Source organism: Strongylocentrotus purpuratus, unplaced genomic scaffold, assembly GCF_000002235.5.
Source record: "Strongylocentrotus purpuratus isolate Spur 01 unplaced genomic scaffold, Spur_5.0 spur5_scaffold_9, whole genome shotgun sequence".
In the NCBI taxonomy this organism is placed as follows: domain Eukaryota; kingdom Metazoa; phylum Echinodermata; class Echinoidea; order Camarodonta; family Strongylocentrotidae; genus Strongylocentrotus; species Strongylocentrotus purpuratus.
In genome coordinates this window covers 18015186-18029859 of record NW_022145615.1, presented here as the reverse complement: position 1 = coordinate 18029859, position 14674 = coordinate 18015186, and the positions used below count along the sequence as shown (strand labels likewise).

At 37.5% G+C, this 14674-nt stretch overlaps 1 protein-coding gene across 3 annotated transcripts in view; it reads left to right on the top strand.

Annotated features, from left to right (window-relative positions):
* LOC757107 overlaps window positions 1-12676 on the top strand; it is a 75092-nt gene extending 62416 nt beyond the window's left edge. For all 3 annotated transcript variants that reach the window (XM_011685084.2, XM_030976918.1, XM_030976917.1), the window contains exon 4: window positions 860-12676. In XM_011685084.2, coding sequence (XP_011683386.2) covers window positions 980-5782 — 4803 coding nt within the window. In that variant the 5' untranslated portion in view covers window positions 860-979 and the 3' untranslated portion in view covers window positions 5783-12676. The remainder of the gene's footprint in view (window positions 1-859) is intronic.
* The last annotated feature ends 1998 nt before the right edge of the window (window positions 12677-14674 follow it).

Below are 14674 nucleotides of genomic sequence, written 5' to 3'. Positions count from 1 at the left end.
ATTTAGTACAATAATAAGTGTGAAATACAATAATACGATATCACCCCTTAAAGATAAAGACCAGTTATGGTCATGCGATTGCATTGTGAAAGAAACGTTGTGGAATCGATCAGAAAAGGTTGATCATCTAGCATATAAGTATTGGTGTGTACTTCAAGGTTCTGGAATCATTAAAATTATAAGAAGTTTGGCCCAGTCCTCGTAAAGTTACAAGCACTGTACACAGAAAGATGTATATGGGACTACGCACACATGTCTTTATCTCTCACGCACAAATAGATAAACTAATTTACCAAATATATCAATAAGTAGACGGTTTTCCGGCAAAATTTATCATCATGTATTAGTCAAAACATACTGTACTCTTTCACATGATTGATAATAAGAGCTTCCATTTCATTTTTTGAAATTGGGGCATTTCCAATACTGGTCTTTACCTTTAAAATATGATTCATTTTTTTATATTTTTAAACCCACAATAACTGTGGAATCGCATACTAGAAACATGTACAAGTAAAACTCTGCAACTCCAACAAAAACTTTGCTTTACAATTTTCTCATTAACTTTTTATGAAAAGGCAAATATTTTACTTAAATTTACTTACAAGTAAAACATTTTTTCTGAAATTTTACTGGCCTAGGGCCAATGGGCTAGTAGTAGTGTCGAGTTTTCGTGAAAATCTGATATTTTATGATACTCAGTCTGTTTTTTTAGTCAAGAGGTTGGCATCTCTGCTATAGCATATAGTAATATAATCAAGTGAATTTTATTAGATTTGATGAGTAATGTGTTGAATTATTTTTAGAAATATTTTGATTAGTATTTTTAAAACAGTTTGTCTTTTTTTCTTCTTCACAGATTGAATGACCTCTGACATCACAATGACCAACGTCCCTGGCTATGTGACAACTTTGAAAGAAAGTAGCTCAAGTGAACAGTGACTGAGTCCCTTCTCATTGAAAGTGGCAGCAGGAAGACATGGCCACTGACCAGACGTACAGGATGCCTTACCCAAGGTCACACGTTGGCCATCAGATGTACGATGTCCGAACCCAGGGTCTAGCCATCGCCCAAGGTCATCTACCCAACCTACCACACTCAGCAACTAGTGCCTTCAGACCTGCATTTGTACCTCCAGTGCCTTTACAGCAACGTTTGGTATCGCCAAGAGTCATTCCATCCAACCAAGAACAGTACCACCAACAAAGAACAGTGCCTTACGGGAGCAGTGGAAAACATGCTGTGCAACTGCAACTGCAACAGAAGCAGCTGGAACTGCATCAGAAGCAGCAGCAGAAGCAGCAACAGCAGCTGGAACTGCATCAGAAGCAGCAGCAGCATGTCTTCCAGACCTTGCAAGCGACAATCCCAGCCAACGGGTTTCAAGAACTGTCCATGGATGTGCATCAAAGAGCAGCTACTAATCCTGCTGTGCAACCTGCTGCACCTGTCCAGTATCCTCCTATAACGCATCAATTCAGTGCTGCCCAAGGGACAAGTGACCATGAGATTCTTCATCAGGAACTGCGTATGCTGCATGCTGCGCATTACCAAGAGAAAAATAGAAAAGATGAGCTTCTGGACGCCTACATGACACAACAAATGGTAGAGGAAAAGAAACAACGAATACAGACATTAGATACACAAAGAAAACTTCTCTCTAACAATAATGCAGTTTTTAGAAAGAAGTTCTTTGAAGAAACGCATACATATGTACAGCAAGCACAGCCAATGTACTTACCAAAACAGGAAGAGTTGTATCAAGCAAGAAAAGCCAGGGTTCCTCTAGGCTCAGCTGTCCCTCCAACCCATCCCCAAATGGCCTCTTATCCTCATGCCCACCCTGAGACACAGGTGAGACTTGATGGACCCATGCAACATCGTGTTCCTCAAACCGTTCCTCAAACCCGTCTTGTACAGGCCATCAAAGAGGGCGTCCCGACAGCTAACAATTTTGTTGGTAGGCCAGGAAATTATCAGAACTTTCATCTCGACCAGAGATTTGGTGGGCCTCAACAGTACCAACCCAGAGGTCCGGGAGTTATGATGCCACATCAGCCAGTACAGTACACGCACCAAGAAGTATTCCAGAGCCAGAGAAGACAAAGGGATTTTCCTGCACAACTGCAAGCTGCCAACTTAATACATTCTGAAGTGCAACACCAACCACAAAAACAGCCAAATTTTCCCCTGCAGTATCGCCCAGAGTTTGCTGCACGTATGATGCGAGATAACATTGCACAAATGCCTGTAACATCGCATGTCGGACAGTTGAAGCAGGAACAGACCATGGATATTAGGGCCTCGATGCCTGGACATATGCACAGTCTTCCAGGGCAAGTTTTGAGGAACAGCATATTGGAGAATGAAAACAAAATGAACTGTACTGATAATGACAGCAAAGAAAGCAGGAGATTGTCAAAAATGGCAGTTTCCATTAGGGAAGAGCAAATGCAACTCAAGGAAGTACTGGAAAAATCGCTTCATAGAGCAGCTGTTCAAAGCGTTCAGAAGGGTGTCACAGAGAACATAAGAGATTCATCAAGCCACATCATTGCTGGTTCATCATGTGACAATGAATCAATGCCCAGAATTGTTGAAGTCCGGAGTTTAGCAAATCAGGAATCGAATGGTGCAGTACCAGGAGCACATTTGAATGCTTCAAAGGAAGCTGTTCTAGGCATCTCACCCGGGGATGTGTTGGGAAGTAATCTGAAACCTTCCAAACCCAAATCGGTCATGATAAAGGCACACCAAGAGCTCCAGGAAGTACCATTGAATGTCAACAGAGTGCCATCAATAGGAAGCTTGGACAGTGATAATGGTCGTAAAGATTCATGGGACAGTGGTATTGAGTCACCACCTTGGCCTGAAAACAGAGAAGCTTGTGTGATGAATATGAAAAGAGCAGCATCATTTCCATGTGATGATATGGCATCTCTGAGTATTCCACACCAAAGTCAGAAGGAGAAAGTGGTAGAAAGGAAACAGTCGGACAACTCCATAGTAAATGTAGGAATGGACTTGTCTGCAAAGGATCAAACAAACAGAGTAGATGTGTTGTGCAATGCATTACCAGAAGCCTCAAATAGAAATAGACAGCTATCAGGTGATGAAGGAGAAAAGAGGAGTGTATCAAGAGGGCCTGTAAGGTTGATGAATCGAAAGAGGAGCTTGCCTGTGGATGATGTTTGTCCTGTAGAACCCAAAATGTTGCACTGTGATCCTCAAGCTCTCGATTACTCCAAGGAGTCCAGGCTAAGCAAAGTGTATGTCCCTGAAGAGAACATACTTTCTAAGGTAGGAAACTCTGTGAAAGGTCAACCTGCTACAACCATTGTTGTTGTAGATGAAAGTCCTTTGGACTTGTCCTTGAAAAAAGACCAACAGGAAACTTCCATCGAGATCGAGGAAATGGAAGAAGTACAACTAGATGAGAATGAAGTCACAATAGAAAAGAAACCCAATGTAGATGAAATTGAGGAAGATGAAGAAGAAATTGACAGTAAAATGAAGAGGGAAGAAACATGTGATGGAGAAAAAAAGAAGGGAACTTATGAAGCAGCCAATGATGCCGATGAAATGGTCATTCCGAGTCCTGAAAATCAAATGCAAGGGTACTTCGGTACCATAATGATGCGAGCTCTGAAACGATTATGGTCTGAATCAAAGACAAAATTAGAGGGAGAGGATGCAGCAAAAGCCAAGCCAGAGGGTGTTGAAAGTAGTGATGAAGATTCAGGGAAGTACTTCCAGCCATCCTCTGTTACAACATTGGAAAATGTACCAAGAGTGGATAGCCCGGTTGGATTACCACTTTCCTTGGAGCACGAGTCAGTTAAGAATATGCTTTCTAGCAGCAGTTCGTCCCATTCATTAGAGACTGCTCTGTGTGAACTTATGCAGCAATCATCAGATGCTTTCAAACATGGAGGAGATATCTTCAAGCACTTTGATAAGATAATTAAACGAGAGCTGATGATAGAAATTGGAAAGCGACCCCTGAAGTGCAATGATGAATCTACCACTACAGAAAGCAAACAGGAAGAGAATCCATCAGTTAGTGGATCACCTGATCTCATTGAGGTAGAGCCAGATGAGCAAACAAGTGAAGCTGTACCTCTTGAGAGTTTAAGTCCAGTGAATATGCTGTCTGAAGATGAAGAAATAGATGATGAAATAGATGATTCACAGAAGCTTGTTATTGTGGAAAGCTGTTTGTCCCCAAAGCCTTCACCAGATTCTCGAGAAACTGAACATGAGATGGAACAAGAAACAGTCCCTGTCCCAATGTCATGTGCACCACAGACATCTATCGCTGCAGACTCTCCTGTTCGCAAATCCTTCAGGTCGTCTCGGCAGACGTATGAGAAAGCAGCAAGGGATGCAGCCCAGAAAGCAGCACATGAAGCAGCCAGACTAGCTGCACAAAAGGGAGCTCAAATGGCAGCTCAGAAGGCATTAAAAACGAAAGAGAGTGGTATTTCACAAGCACAAGGTGGACAAAAATGTGTTGGGGATGTCTCTGATGGGATGATAATTTCTTCAGAAGCAAGCTTGCCCCCAAAGCTATCCCCTGTACCCTCCTCTGGTCAACCAAATCTAAAAGCTAGCATGTATACTGGTGCTCAAGGAGGTCCAAGGATAAATTTTCATCAACTCCAAAACAACAGAAGAGCTGTAACAGCGTTTGTCAAACAACCACAAGCACAACGTGCGCAAAGGCCACAGTTTATGGGTAAAGACATTCCAAACTTGGTTGATGTGGGAGAGGGTGCAAGAGATGGGCAGTCACATGCCTGTGTTGAAAGACGATACAGTGAGCCTGCCACCTTCAACCTTAACAGTACCGACTCATCACCAAAAGACAAATTACAAAGGATGATGAGTGATGGTTCTTTGAGTATAACCCCTGTAAAGAACGATCAGACTATTGCTTCATCTAGTAAACGGCCTACAGCACGAAATACCTACCATGCTAATCCTCAAACGATTTGGCAAGCCCAAGCACAGGAAAATAATGATAACAAGGTCAAACTGGTGAAAGTGACATATGACAAAACTATTCCAGATCAAGTATCACCAACTATCTCTGGTGTTCCAGATGCACAAGATATTCAGAAGCATCTTCAAAAATCCCCTATTGTTCTTCTTCCTAAACTGGTGTTTGTCCCAGGACAGACCTTTCAACAGTTGACACCTGTCAGTGGGCCACAAGCTCTCCAACCAGGGAACATACTTCTTCTTCACAAGGACAAGAGACGAAGCGTAAGCATTACTACTGCACCAGTACTACCAACAGTTGCGGTTCAGGGTCCTTCAAATAATGCTGCTCCTTTGAGAAGCAGTAACTCCCCTTTGCTGAAACATGCACCAGAAACAGCTCAGTCTCCGGACTTTATAGACACTATCAGTGGTCCCTTTCGCATAATACGAAAGACACCAGTAGAGCATTCTTCTACTAAAAAGCCTTTCATCAGTGCTTTCATCATTGTTTACAAGAATATCAGCCTGCCAGGTGTTCTGCGGTCGGCAGTGCCTTTTGTTCCACCTCGGCTGTTGCAGAACGGGATGTTCCCAGAAGAGACCTTTGAAAACTTTTGCCATGCTCTGCAGGACTGCAACATCATGCAGCGTTACATGACTGTACTAGAGAGGTCAGCTCTCTTGAATGATCTCAAGCACAACAAGATATCAAGCTGCAAATTGGTATCTTTGGGGGAGTTCCATCAGAAGTATGACAAGATCAAAGAGCTCATGCAGATCAACAAGATGACCTGAGATTCTATTGTACTCCGGTGTACACCTTCAGCCTGCTCCTGGAGATCAAATTCGTGAATGAGTCGCGTGTTTTCAATCTCAAAGTGCTCATACTGACAAGATGACTTGATACTAGCATTGGACAACAGCAGAAGTCTCATGCGGATCAACAAGAGGAACTGGGTTCCCTTCATGCTGTGCTGTTCATCGTTAAAGTACTTTGGAAGATCAACGACTAAAACTTCAAAGATAGCGTCTTGAACGCCGAGGAAGTACTCATGAAGATCAACAAAGTGAATTGATAAGAGTTGTCAAGATGCTGAACAACATGATATGACCTTGCTGATGAACAAAATGAACTGAAATGGATAGAGAGGTTGGTGGGCATATCAAAGATTCTCAAGCAATTCAACTCGGTGAATTGATGAGTCAGCAATATGCTGAATTGAACAACCATTAAGGACTGAAGCTGATGAACAAAATGGAACTGAAATACCTAGATATATATGTTGATCTGAAGGAGTACGGATCAACATAGTGACTTGATAGAGTCAACAAGATGCTGAATTGAACAACAGTGAAGGACTCATGCTGGTTAATAATACAATCTGAAATAGATTACTTGTGGAACAACTCTAAATTGCTGACCAATGAGATGAAATAGATCACATAGATAATATACATGTATCATCGTCACAATAAGATGTATAAGATGGTTTCTGGTGATGTGGGTAATTACTAATTATGGTGACTTTGGTATACAAGAATTAACCTGATAAATGTGTGCTATGTAGGTGACTGCTGTGATTCTTGCTTTCCTAACATAAAATGTGCATCTGCTGTTGTTTTTATCATGTTTGTTATTGTTTTTGTTTATGTTTCTCATTTGATTACTCTAACAATGTTTTCATAGAAATAATGAAACCCATTGCTTTTTTTGGTGACAAATTACTTACAAACATTTCTTGAAGAAGGTGAATCAGATTCTTTGAGTATAAGGAAAGAAATCAGAAAATATTTCACAACCAATTCATATTCACATAAGAATTGCACTCTCAAGTTAGGTTCTCACTCTAAATGTTGCTCTGTTGGTGAATTCATTTTATTCCTACCCTTCTAGATATTCTGAGGTTTCCTTTGGGCTTTGAATGGTTTTTGGTACAAAGTTGGGTAAACAATTGCATTCTTGTAGATACATGTTTCATTTTAACAATTGGTTAAAAAACAGGTGTTCGTTTGGGTAAGATTTTCTTGTTGTTGTCTTATGTATCGTAAATGTCTTTTGTGATGGGTTAATGTTTGAAGTAGAGATAGGATTTTCTGTCAAGTATATTTTCCTTGAGTACCCTTTCTTTCTTTTTCTTTCCTGAAATGAAGATAGCGGTTGAACGATCACTAGGCTGTTTTTGTTATGTATGAACACATTGGGCATTACTTGTTTTTTCTTGCATCACCTTGTATCCTTATAACATGTACTATTATTCTGAAATGTACTCAAAATGGTACTACATGTATGTATCAAATTGGCCTGATGTAATCTTTAACGAGTTGACCCGAAACATGATGGAGCTTAGTGATATCACTGAATTTAGAAAGTGTAATTTGATATTATCGAATGACATTTTTTTTTTAAATGAAGCCTTATCAAAGTGGCAGAGGTATTTATGATCTTCTTGTCATTGTAAAATACATAAGTTCTACCTCTGTTTTCAAAATACATATATATAACTTTTCACCAGTTATGCATTTTCCCTTTCTGCATGGTCGTGCTTCATACACCACCAAATTTTTGCTTCAAAGCATCATTGAACATCTCTTCATTTTGAATAGCGTACTGGTTGTTATTTTTGAATGCCATTACAAGACGTGCGTGACTGTAGATTCTTATTGGAATCTCATTTCATTGATAAAGTGCTTGTTGATCACCTATGGGTAATTTACGGCTTTCAAAGGGGTAAGAAATGGGCAAGGTCTATTAACAGTTGCATTGTAGGAGGTAATGGCAGGTACCTATATTCATATTAGCAGCACTGAACATGAATGCAAATCATGCGGACTTAACAAATGGCTTTTAGTATAATAGATCTTTGTAGCAAGCCTGTAGCCCTCTATCTGTATCATTCGGTTTTCTTCTCTGGGAATCTTTAGTGTGTTGTCTTCATACTCTGACATTCCAAGCGAAATTTCTAAGGATACATGTATTTCAAGAGCTTTTGTGTATATTTTGGCAAAGTTTAAGATTTTTCTCTTTTCTTTTGTACCATGTACGATATTATAAAGATGTACTAGTGTTTTGAGCTATCACAGTTTGTTATGATATGATGAGAAGTTTTGGAATCCTGTATTTCAGCTTTTACTATATGAGTGATGGCATTTAATTGTTGCACCTTTTCTCCTCTCCTATGTAACGCCTGTTCAGAGCAAAAAGGATGATGAATCTTTGTTTGTATATGAATTAATGCCCTTTTGGCCCTTCGCAGACAATAAGTATGTAAGAATGTACATTAGCAAATGCTGGTAATTTGGCCTTTCACAAATGTTTATAGTGTATAAATTTCACCTGATATGTACCTATTTTCTTTTGTTTGGTGCCATGTGGTCTAAAATCATATTATGTTCTACAAGTGCCTTTCTCTTAATTAACTGTACAGATAATGAGTAGGATTTGGAAAAAAATTGATGATATTTTGCATTTGTCTTTTGAAATAGATGCTGAATTTGATGTAATTATTCACAGTGGGGAATGCTGTTGATGGTTATAACAAATTTTCCATAAAATCAAGTGGAAACAGATGTGAGAACAAATTAATATTTATGTCAGTCATAGATAACTTGTTATGATTATCAAACAAATTTTGTTGATGCCCCCAGTTGCCTTGAACTATTTTGCGTACATGTTTGAAATTTGAAGAAACCATCTGTTTGGTTTCTAACCACACCCCGATGGCTGCCTCCGGAACAATCAGTTGAAGATCCATTGATTTCCATAGCAATTTTTTTCGCAAGGACGCAATTATGTTTTCTAAACCAATTGTTGAGGTACTGTTGAATGAAACGTGGAAGCTAGTCTGTACCAGTAATGTGATTGATTCTTTTTAAGTGGAAGCTCTCGTACGTGTAGATCGAAGTTGTTGATGCATTTTCAAGGTTGTCCTCACTATGCAAATGCTCTGAAATTGGTTATTCTCTTTTTTCATTTTCAGTACATGCATTTTTATAAAAAAGATTGGCTAATTCTGTCATACTTTAACAAAAAAGCTTCAGATCATCTTCTCAGGCATGCAGTCGTTTTCAGGGCGAACCAAAACAAATTATGATTGGATTTAATTTGGGAAGAGTTGAAATATTCATTGTTTTTCAATGATCATTGCTTTTATTCCCTAAAATTTATCTTTGCGGACATAATGCAACATAATCCTTTTTTTTGTTTTGTTGATAATTCTGCATATAAGCTTCTTCATAGCCATAAGTAGATTTCAACAATCCAAACCTAATGAAATCTAAGCTATTTATTAAGGCATTGCCTTGGTAACAAGCCACTTTTGTGACGTCAATAGTGACGAAAGTGTTCACCTAGGCTGCAATCGCATGAAAATAATGATACCTAGAGAGGAGAATGGCATGTCTAGCCGAGAGGAGTTCTGTTAATGAATGCATCTCTGTCTGATGATAATACCATTATCAATGCACCATTGAACAGAGGGTTGTACAGAGAAGAGTGAAGCAATACAATTAGCTTGACCTGACTATAGCAGACAGAGTGTGTATTAAATGATCATTAGGAACTCTGTACCGGTATGTGTTATTAAGTTTACATCAATGCTTATAGCTTGAGTCGCACAATCGAATAAGAAACGTACTCTAGCAAAAAGAATTTATAAAGAAGAAAACAATATTTACGATTTATTATGCGCTACACAAATATACTCTATTATTATTATTATTAATATTTGTACAAGGGTTATTACTTGTGAGTTAGACTTCTATTAGTCATATCAAATCGGAAGCAGAATGAAATGAAATGTAAAATCATTAGTTTAGAAAGGTCTCTGTGACAAGAAATGAAGTAGGGCTTCAAATCATCGGGTCATCGCGTTGGGCCGCGTTACCCAACCCAGCATGAAAACATGCCCCTTTATTCATGAAATATCTTGTGTATAATGTTTGTGAAATAAATCCCTCTCATCTACAAATGGTCTGGTCCAACTTTACCCAACACTTTGTAAGGTCGCATGATCTTCTTTTCACAAAAGGTCGTTTAACCCGACCACCCAACCAGAAGCGATGACCCAATCGAAGTAAGGTATTTTTTTTATCGTGGGAAAGCTAGGGCATTAAATTTGTATGCTTCTTTTGTACACAATCTTTTGTACACAATCTTTTGTAAACAATCTTTTGTAAAACATGGCATACAAGCATTTGAATAGTAAGCATCATTTACACTTTGTATGATCTTGAAATAAGCAATACATCTTGGTACAATTAGAGTCAAGATGTACTGTCTTCTGTATTTGAAGGTGTCATATTTTCTACCATAAAAAAGTGAATTTTTAAACTGACGAAAATAATTTGTTGCTACATGCTGATTTGTTCAATAATAGATATCTCACAGGTAAGATTGCTCAAGAACTTACAATTTTACAGATAAGATTGTATAAAATGTTTTAAGCTTTAAAAAGAGAAAGAAAAGTGGGTCTTTCATACACCATGAAAGACGATTTTTTTTTACAAAATCCATGACATTGATGAAATACTGTGTATTAACTATAAGCAATTAATTTTATCTTTTGTAGTTACATGTACAATTTCCTTACAAGTTTTAGTATCAACTTCTTGCAATTAGATTTGCCTTTCTCTTAAATTATTTGAGTGGAAAGGGCTTTAATTTTAATAGAGATTTGCTGAAATGATAGTAAAGGCAATTAATTACATACATTTGTCACTTTCTGTTTTCAAAGAATTTGTTTAGCTTTTACATTTGTTAACACTAATTATATTGTCAAGATATAATAACTATATTTTGTTGTTGAATTACACTCTTTGTTGAAACCTCCCTGCATCTTAACGTTTTTTTTGATGAAAATATTCTCAACTCTCTCAGCTTGGCTGTATTTGTATGTTTGGAATATGATTCAAGATGACTGTACATCTGTAGACTTTTCAGACTGTTAATGTCATACATGAAATCGGTGATTGTTTATAGTGTAGAAGTCAGTGGCATAGCTACTTGCGACACATACCCCTCTGCCCCCCCCCCCCATGGTCCCTCGCTATGCCACTTGTAGTAGTGTAATGTAATAAATGATATACACTGTATTAACATGTTATATCTGGCTGTGAATAGAATAATGAAATGTATATTATAGATATATATATCTTTTAGCTTGATAAGATGGTCATATATGCTGTAAGAAAATATTTGTAAAAAAGTCGAAATAGTACTGGGTTATGAAAATGGTTGTATGGTAACTGCGTAAGACGTTTGATAACAGATTTTATATATCAGAATTCATGTTATACACTAGAGATATAATGAAATAAAAATATACATTACTTTATACACAATGAATTATTATATCAACTATCTTTCATGTCTTTATGAAAGTGCAATAACTTTGATGGTATAACATTCAAGGTGCTAATCCCAGCCGGTTGCCTTATTACATAATAATGACATGATGATGACATGATGATGACATGATGATGACATGATGATGACATGATGATGACATGATGATGACATGATGATGACATGATGATGACATGATGATGACATGATGATGACATGATGATGACATGAGTTGTTGTCACCTGTATAGGAGTGTGAACACAAGATAGAACAAACATTAAGTTGCCATTTCATAGTTTCTATAAATGTTTCTATAAATAGGTAAATGTTTTTTAAATGGATTCATATTATGACAAATTCAAGGACACGAACAAAGAAGATCAAATCTGTTTGTGCGAACGAATTTCAAGTACAGTACAAGTTTTTAAGAAACATCATTTTCACAGGTTTCATCATTGTATAGAATGTCTTTCAATATGTCAGGTATACTAACAGTGTGAAAATGGAAAGGCACTTAAAAAAATTTTGTCGGTATGGTCGTCTTCAGATAAAAAGAAGGATTTTAACTTCTACAGTTATGCCCTTCTTTTTCTCTTTGGATGAATATGTGAATGATGTATGTAATAAGCTGCCAAGCAGGGTACTGTCTTGTGAAACTATTTGAAGTACAAGTTTTTCGAAATGCCTACAAAACGCATGCAATAAATAGACTTGTTTTTCAAAAGGATTTTAGTGAACTTAGATGTATGGCGGTTTTGTAAGATAATGCCTGGCTGCCCTAATGAAGTCATTATAGAGCTGTCTGAAAAAGATAGATAGATAGATAGTACGGTACTGAGCCGTAATTTCGTTATGATTAAGTTTCATTTTTTTGTAGAGATTTATGCAGAATAGCAGTAAGATTGTTAGGTCTAGTCTTGTGTAGAAGTACTTTTATCGAAACAAGATTCAAGCAGATTATAAAATAATCTTTCAATTTGAAAGGAAAGCTGATTGGAAAGCTTCAAAGAGAAGATGAAATTTGTTTCATATTGCTCTTGACGATCACCATTTATGGTGTACTCTCTTCGATGAAATGTTAAGAGTGAACAAAGTTCATTACATCTGTGGTATCTATTGTAAATGGTTGCAATTAATGCAGTGAATGTTCAAACATTTGCTAGCTCTTCATGTATATACACACAAGAAATGCCTTTATGATGTACAGATGTTATAAGTACTCAATTTTTTTCTGAAATATTTTATTTATGTGATGTGCAGGAGGAATTTATATTTTTCGCTGTTTTGACCATTTCATTTGTAATTTGTAACACAAAATATATTACCTTGTTCCATGTATCAATCGATCTACTGTTTTCTTTGTGCTTTGTAGTGGCTGATGTTTTAATGTATGTATGAAGTGCTGTTCAAGCAATAATAATATAAACACAGATTGTCCATATTTTTGGACAGTATATGCAACTTTTATATGTCAAAGTGGATCTAGTCTAAAAATCCTATTATTTGGTTGAAAGGAACAATTGAAGCGATTATTTATGCTCAATATTTGGTCGGATACACCATTCAAATTTTTCATTTTTCCTAAGGATTATTTTGACACATACATGATGCATGTATATGTTTAAATCCTCGTTTAGATAAATTTGAACTAAAACTGTTATCACTCAAACTACTTGGCAGAATTTGAACTAAAGGAATGAATCATGCTAAACAAAAAAAAAAACAAAAAAAACACATGCAGAACAACCACACCAACAACAAAAAACAAACAAACAAACAAGAAAACTTGAAGGGATTAATTAGAAGTTTATTATCAGCTTTAATGGATTATCCCGTCAATATATTTCTTTTCTCTATTTTTAAAGATTCACTGTTGATTTCTTTTTAAAGGTATACATAAAGAACTTTAGGAATTTAGTGAAGTTCACTTGATGGACAAAAGAAAATCCACGGTCTGGGTAATGTGACGTAAGGGCTCTGCATGCTGAAGGTATATTCATCCTATAGCTATTAAAAAAAAAGAGAATATTGCCATAATTAACCTGAATATTAACTGGAATGAAGAATAAAATGCGAAATAAGGCTATCTGAGATTACGACACATCGTTAAATCACCTTTCTATGTAATGTCAAATATGAAAGGTAACGTCCCTTTTACTATATAGTGGTAATTATAAAAGCAAGGACTTATCGTCTTCGTGATAATAAGCACAAGAATAACCTTGCAAAGATTCAATTAATCTTTTACAGTGTAGGCAAATGCAAGGGCGTGCCTAGAACTTTAGTTGGGGGGGGGGGGGGGGGCTGAAACTTTCGATCTGTGTGTTTTAGCCTGAAAATGCCCTTTGTTTTTATCTTCTCCTTTTCCTCTGTTCATGTTCGAAGGTCAAGGTGTGTAAATAGAGCCGGAAGGGGCATTGCCCGAAATGTATTTTTCATAGTTGCCGTCAACTTTAAAGTCTGCCCCTTTCTGATATGACACGATGTTTAAATAAATGGATCCCCACCCCTCCCCCTCCAGAAAATGTACAGATTTGCTCATGATCATGACAAAAAGAGGGGAGTAAGGTATGGAAGGGAGAAGTGTGTGCGTGTGTGCGTGTGTGTGTGTGTGTGTGTGAGAGAGAGAGAGAGAGAGAGAGAGAGGGTGAATGACGAAACGAAAAGGCATCGAAGAGTGATAATAATAATAATAATAATATTCCGCTTATATAGCGCTTAATATTTAATGTCTCTAAGCGCTTTACAGATATACTATTACCCCGGTCATTGAATTCATTGCTTGCCCGCACACACTGTGTGCACAATTTCCACTCCCTGGGGAGCATTCCAGCCAGGCGTTACTTGACGCTCAAAAACTGTTTGACCAACAATGACGGTCGCATCCCACCGGGTACCCATTTAACACCTGGGTGGAGATAGGGAGGGGAACAAGGAGGAAAGAAAGAGAGATGGGGGGGGGGGGGCGTGAAACAGAAAGAAGAAAAGAAAGGGTGAGTGAGTGATAACAAGAGAGAGATGGGGAAGGAGGGGAGAGAAGAAAAAACAGAGAGGATGAGGCAGGGAGAGAGAGAAATGAAGTCACGCAGGCCCATATCAGATCGTGACAATACCCGATCATGGAGTGAGGGGAAAATACCAATTAAAATGATAGTAGTATGAAAAACAAAAATGACCGATATATAGGGCTATCCAAGGTTGTTAATTGAAACGGGACTTTGCATGTAACATAACGGGGATAACATTAATTGTAGGCAATATGAAATTGAGGCGCACATGCACATTATAAATAATTATCCATATTTCGTTTTCTATTGTTAAATGAGGTATTGTATTTTCTATCA